Source organism: Panicum virgatum, chromosome 1K, assembly GCF_016808335.1.
Source record: "Panicum virgatum strain AP13 chromosome 1K, P.virgatum_v5, whole genome shotgun sequence".
Taxonomy (NCBI): domain Eukaryota; kingdom Viridiplantae; phylum Streptophyta; class Magnoliopsida; order Poales; family Poaceae; genus Panicum; species Panicum virgatum.
The window spans coordinates 6,764,537-6,771,704 of NC_053136.1; the positions used below are offsets into that span (position 1 = coordinate 6,764,537).

The 7,168-nt window shown below is 42.5% G+C and overlaps 1 protein-coding gene across 1 annotated transcript; it reads right to left on the minus strand.

Annotated features, from left to right (window-relative positions):
• Positions 1-208: 208 nt before the first annotated feature.
• Positions 209-5,951, minus strand: LOC120675007 (protein RGF1 INDUCIBLE TRANSCRIPTION FACTOR 1-like). Its single transcript, XM_039956128.1, has 4 exons — positions 1,720-5,951; positions 1,376-1,624; positions 1,132-1,272; positions 209-765 (listed from the first exon to the last, which is right to left on the minus strand). The coding sequence occupies exons 1-4, from the start codon at positions 1,912-1,914 to the stop codon at positions 451-453; spliced, it is 900 nt and encodes a 299-aa protein (XP_039812062.1). The 5' UTR covers positions 1,915-5,951; the 3' UTR covers positions 209-450.
• Between the last annotated feature and the right edge of the window lie 1,217 nt (positions 5,952-7,168).

A 7,168-nucleotide genomic window follows, 5' to 3' on the forward strand; every position in this document is an offset into this window, starting at 1 on the left:
TATAAACTCATAGCTGTAAGCGTGTCAAGAATATTAGTCAAAAGGGGAAAACTATATTGAATATAAATACCAATATTTTTATGTTTATTGCTGGATGTAATTGTAGGCATGTCAAACATTAAGAACAATGGCATAATGGATACAATGTCTAGATTTAATCATAGCTAATGACCTACTAAAAAACTATGGACATCATTTGGTTTTCTGGACAATAAGAACAGCATACTTAAAGAACGTTTGAAAAGGGGATAACATGAACTATGTTAAAGCATACATATATATGAACTGGTGCATCTACTTGAAGAATTTGAGTACAATTGCCTCTAGTGATGTACATTAAAATCACATGATTCCGTTGAGACAAAATTCCGTCAGTATTGCACCAGCTTAGTCCAAGAGATAAAGAACACAAAAAAGTAAAGAAAATGAAAAAATATTTATTGATTTTTATTAGCACAATGGCGATCTATGAGGAACCCCTTTTCTTCTGCTCATATTTGTGGCCATATCTTCATCAGACACTCTATTTGCAGACCGTGCACAAATATATGGTCCACTCCGCTTTTTCCGGACAAAATTTGTGCATGGCGCACTCAAATTCTCAGAGTCTGATGATCCCATGGGCTCATCAACATCAACAAGGGTTGAGTGAGTTGTGTCATCATCAGCATCATGAGGAATGAAGAAGTCAGGTCCAAGCTGCAATATCTTGCATGGGCGCAAGTATGCTGACAAATTTTTCTTCTGCCGTAGTATATACTCCACCTGGAAAAGATGGAGATTTTCAAATCATTTTCATAGCATGTCTTAGAAAACTCACGGTGAGATTCTTTGCATTTCATTTCTTTCCAAAAAAAACTTTTCTACAAATTTACTAATTTTCAAACTTGTGTTTGTATTGCTATCCTAATTCCCTGGGGAATTTCTTGAGGTAGAAGCATACTGACATGGATATTGCATGAAAAACAAGTTCAGATACTTCTCTAGCTAAGTACTTTTTAGATCATAATTGTTTTCCTCGTCTCATTTAGCACGAATTGTACTGTATAATTTTCTCAGCCACCATAATTCAATTAGATAAAGACACATAAAACAGTAAACAACCATTGCTTATTCGTTTGAGTTAATCACCTTGCAATCCAGAGAGCAGTGGAAATAGGGTTCCTGAAGGCTCCTGTCGCAGGATGTGCAGATATTCCCTGACCCCTTGAATTGCCTATTTTGCGGTCTCTTCTTCAGGAAGACGACCTTAGAGCTGTTAATGGTATAAGGCTGCACGATTTTGATACATAATTGTAAGTCTTCTTGCATAATGAACCTTAGACAACAATTATCAGACTTGCATGTACACATGCACTGGGCATAAATGATGTACCTGAACGCTGGAGCAATCAATAAGCTTCTCAAGGTCCTCCAGCCGAACGACATCGTGGTAGACGTACCGCCGCACCTGCAGGAGCCGGTGTACACGGTGTGCTGCCACACAGTGTGGGCAGATGCTGGTGCAGCAGTCAAGGCAACAGATGTTCTTTTCATTCTTTTTTGCATGCTCATGGAAGGAGCATGCTACGAAGAACTTCTGTGTGTTGAGGGCCTCTAACCATGCCGGCTTCCACATTGCCTGCTGATGTTGCGAAAATCCAAACAGTTTTTGCATCAGTAAATGGTGAATTCATTTAAGAATTCACAGGATAGCATGAAGAAGGTTAGAGTCCTTACCATGATCATGTATGTAGGTGAAAAGCCCTCTGGTGTTGTGTGTGTTCTGGGTTGGATGAGGCAGGGAGTTTTGAAGGAGAGAGAGAGAAAGAAAGAGAGGGGGAGAGAGAACGCTTGTGAAGGATTGATGGTTTGGGTTAGTGGGCTAAGAAGTATTAATGAGACAACCAGGAGAGGGGGGCTATATATTAGCATCAATAGGGCTTTTGACAATTGACTCCTTAATATATGGCACTATCATGGAATGCACCTTGCTTTATGACAGAGTTATAGGCATGTGTAGTTACTTTTTGAATCAGATTTAGAACATGTTCCGTAATTGCTGTTATAGGTGTTGGGGTGCTATACTCAAAAAGGGGGTTCTGATTTTGCGATTTCATTGGAAGGGACTGCAACATCAGTTTGTACCAGGTTTGCATTCCATCGAATTTCCTGAAATCGACCCTATCAAAATTTTCAATAGCTGCTCTGAGATCACTCAATAATTTTGACACAAAGTTCCTTTCCCTTCTCATAGATAAGTCTGCTAATTCCATTGATAGTTTCACCAGGTTAATCATGAAACGAACAATACCTTTTTTAAAAGAATTTTACAGTTGACAACTCTGTTTCAAAGTTGGTACAAGTGAATCAGCAGCATAAAAGTTTTGCATGACTACAATCATGAGTCTTACCCAATGTGATAACATGGACAAGTTGTCAATTACCGTTTACAACATAAATTTATATGATATCATGATTTTTGGTATGGCAACAAATTATCATGCAAAGCAGATTATTATAGTTAAAATCTTATTCGCTGTATTAAACTGTTGATGTCGAATTCTAATGCCATTGTGATAGGATTTCCACTTTCTTCCAACGAATATAAAAGGAAATATTTCACTAGTTCAATTGTGTTGACATTGGAACATGGCAAGGCCGGAAATTTTACCATATAGATCCTTTGCATCTCTTGGAGATTGGGCTAATGTGACATGTACATAGTGAGCCAAACAAAACATACAAAACAATTCTGGAGGAAGGAAAGGGGAGGTGGGGAGGTGAGGAGAACGTGGATGCTGTTTCTAGTGTTTCCCAACCCTTGTGCCAACTTTTTAACTTATGACTAAAGCTCAAATCTCTAGCCTTGGCACCAGAGCTCACCTCTCTTAAACAAAAAAGAAATGCGGTACCCAAGGAGCCCCTTTGATTCCTTGTTTGGAGCCTTATGTGTGGGGGTGAGTACGGCCTTTCTTGGGCAACACATGCATACAATACAAATCGACAGCCTCCACTAACAAATTACTGTCTCGGGCATTGCCCCATCGTGTTTGCTACAGGGTAGGTTCTGTTTTACTCGAGTTTTAAACTTCAAATGGTACACTACAAAATCTGCGCGAGTAGTATTCTGTGAGTTATTTTGTGGAATCTGGATTCTTTTTCACCCTTCAGCTGCTTCTGCTTCGAATACAAATTTATATGGTTTTGTATTCATACATTTGAATGGAAATGCTAAATTGAGATTACAGTTACTTTCTCTCGCTTAGAGTCTGTTGTTATAGAGTGGCCGAGTGGGGAGTATGGACTGCAGCCATTTACCTTTGCTGTAAAACCTTTCAACAGGGATATCATTTCGGCCAAGTTACTACAATTGCAACAAATGAATAAGTTGTCTCCTTTTGGCCTTTACAAGTAGTATATGTATGTATTCTAGATTACAAAAGGCGAATACTGATTGAATGTATCTAACAGTTAGTGATATGGCTCTGGCTTGTTCCAGGTGTGGATCTGATAGTTTTTGCAATGGCTTATCTCAGGTTGGACGGGATGAGGTTTGTAAATGAATATCTTCACCTAGATGCATTTAGGCCTTTTACCCCCCTGTACTGCCCCATGTTACACTCTAGAAGCTTTGACATGGCGCCGAACCATCCATCCGATGGTTGATGTGTTTTTTTTTTATGATACATCAAAAAGGCCTGAACTGTTTTGCAGAGAATGGTCCATTATCCCTTGGAAGGGTGAGTTGATGGACAGGAACTCCTTGAACTGTCTGATTGGTCTCCAACTCTGGAAGTCAAACAGACATGAAGCAATCTAACAAAAGCAATTGCTCAGTTTCATATCTGAATTGTTCTTTATTAGTATCTTGACCATGATTGCATTTATTCTTGCCTCTTGTACCTGGTCTTAGAAGTGTTTTTTTAGTTCCTATAGTTTGAGCAAATTATGATGCATTTCAGGAAAAAGAACATTTCGTCATCCTTTTCTTACACGTAATGATGGTGCTGAATGTCCATAAAAGGAGATTAGAGGAGAGTGGTTGAGCATGACATGCGGCTGAGGTCGGTGCAGGGTATTTTTGGCATGCATGGATAAACAAGAAAGCCTACAGTAAGATTCTCATTCTGTTTTCTTCAATGTTGCCATTCTTCACGGTGTCTAGGTTTAGCAATTTATATATTCCCTAAACCAAAAAAAAAAAGGTAAATTGTTCCGCTGTGTGCTCCAAATAAACTTTCTAGGGTGTTTGGATTGCTCTAGGGATTTCCACAATTTGCCTTGAGTTTAACTAATCCCATGAATTTTGATATGGCGTCCCCGTATCCAAACAAGCCTAATGTGACAGGTGGGGACTTGTAGAAATTTAAGCTGTCTCAACCTGAAACTTCACGTGAAGTTGAAAGTTTGTTTCACCTGTATTCGAGAACATACTCTGAAGGAACGTTGCTACCATAGAAGTACCAAAATGGCTGCAGTACTCGAAGCATTTCTCATCCTCGAAATACTGATCAGGTTGCAATTGCAAAAAACCAAGCCTATGTGAGCTTCATATATATATAGCTCCAACTCTAAATAAGCCCTTAAGCTCTATAGGATTTGACCCAAGGACGGCGGCTTAGCTTGGTGTTGAATTAAGAGGACTAGCAGCTAGTAGTAGTAATTTTTACTACTAGTATTTTTCTAGACGAGTTCGGACACTTCCTACTCCTAATCTAGCGAAGAGTGATGTTGAAGCAATGGATGTTGTTGTCTCTTGTTTCTAGCTGTAGGTGACCTATAATCATGAACCCTAGCTTGGGGCACACCGCGCCCAAGCAGACCTGATAGTATTTTTATCGTTGAAGAGCCCTAGCGAAAGGAGCTTTGCTGCTGGGAGTATCAGAATAATCTTTCCTGGTTCTAACACTGCTTTGTCGGTCTCATGGGCTTTAATCTCCGGTCAAATCGCCCCCGCCGCGTTAACAAAGGGCGTTCAAATCGTACGGAAGCCCAGCTGGACCCATCGGATCGTCTCTCAACCTTTACCCTGACGTGTGGGCCTCACGAGTCGGGCCCAGGCGTCGGTGACTGAGCGGTAGGACTAGCCGGTGGCTGCAAGATGACGTGGACGGCGAAGCATGCTAGCCCTGCCTTTCAGCCTTTGGCCGGGTGCGTGCATGTGCACGGCCGCACGTATGCGCGTACGACCTTTGCGTAGACAATCCGGGGGCACGCACACGTGGCGTGGTGGGGCGCGGGGCGCCTGGCTGGTGCCCGTCACGTGAGGGGCGTCTGACACAAGGTTAATGCGGGGAGGGCCGCCTCACGTGCCGCGCATCGGAGCCCGCGTCGGGCGGGATGCGGTGCGCCGGCTCCTCCCTGTGGCCATGTTTGTGTTTGGTTGCGGATTGCGGGCAACTGTAACCTAAGTTTGGAGGGGTTAATCGCAAAACGGGTCGCCTGGCCCTATTTTCTTTTCTTTTCTTTTCTTTTTTTTCTTTTTCCTCTCCTTCCTAGGAGATTTGGACGGCGTATTATTGAAAGAGTCAGGTACTTCACGAAGGTATGTACTATATGATGCTGTTATGTCTTCTAAGCATAAGGTTAAACTTTAATAATTAAAGTAGTGTTGGGCCGGCTGAATCAAGTAGTACACTGTCCGAAGGAGGCATGGATGCTAGCGAGTGTCACAAACCTCGATGTTTAATTGAACCAAGAACCAACCAAAGTACAGCAGCAATCAAACCGTTTCTGTAATAACGCTCTGGAAGCAGGGGAGGAGGAGTCTGGGGAGGAAGAATAGGGCAGAGTTTGGGATCGAGTCAGACAGTCGCACTCACCTCCAGTTCCAATTCGAATAATAGTGAATCGCAAGGCGTTCTGCTGCTCTGATTTTGTATTGATGCGTTGGGTCGTTGCCAGGCGGTTTTTTCTTTTTTATATTAAAAAAAAAATTAAAATTTCAAAAATATATGTCCGTTTTGGAAAATTTCAAAAATATACCCCGGTCGCCCTATGGGGGCGACAGGGCTCAAATGTAATTTTTTTTCTTCTTCAAATTCGCAACAAAGTCCCTAGAGAAAAAAAAGAGGGGGCCTGTCGCCCCCCCCAAACGGGCGACAGGCCCCTGTCGCCCACCCCAGGGGCGACCGACCAGTGGGCCCAGCCTACAGGTGCCAGGGAGCCGGTCGCCCCTCCCGCGGGCGACTGGGGGGCCTGTCGCCCCCCCCCCCCCGAGGGCGACCGGGTCAGCCCTCCCTATATAAGGCCTCCCCCCTCATTCCCTCCTCATTTGACCTAAAAAAATCCACCAAAAATCCAGAAAAAAGAGAGGGGTAAGGAGAAGGGAAGCGGCGAAGCTAAGCTCTGCCGAATTCCGCACTTGTGATCTACCGGTAACTTTCGTATAAATTCGTTGATATTGTATAACAATTTAATTTAATTAGTGGATTAGCTAAATTAGATTTGGTGCTTTAGAACACTGGTTTAGTATTACAATTTGAGTACTATTACAGACTTTTTCAAATAAAATAATTATACATTAGAATAAAATTATGACAGTACTTTATTGATATTGCAGTATAAGACAATAGAATTATGACAGTACCTATATTTTCACGCATCGATTTGGTATACGATATGTGCATTGCTTAAATCATTGTTTTTTTTATTTGGCGCACCACACAATAGCGCCAATGTCTTCGTCAGGATCAACCTACATTCCGTGGAGCAAGTGTAAAGCCATCGTACCCGAAGGAATTGATGTGCCAATGTGCTTCTGCGGTTCGTTATGCAAGTTCATGCAATCTGAGGTTTTAGGAGATGATTACGGCATGAGGTTCTTTATGTGTGAGAACTACGAATATGATCCACCTAAGCGATACAGCAAAGACCGGGCCAATGTAGCAGGAGAACATATGCTATTTTTCTCTGTGACCTAACATTGAGTTATGATTCTAACTTGTGTTGGACAAAGTCTCCTCCGCCTCTTTGTGATTTTATGCAGTGGTTCGACACCGTGCAGTCGCAGCAGGCAAAGGACATTGTGGAACAAAAAGCAAGGTGGGCTGCAAAACGTTGGCGCCGAATGAAGCACGAGGAACAGCAAGAGGAGAAGCGCAAGAAAGAGCAAGAAGAGATCCGCAAGAGGATTGAGGAGGTGGATCGTAAGGCGGCGGCCGAACGTGAAGCTGACAGGGAGAGA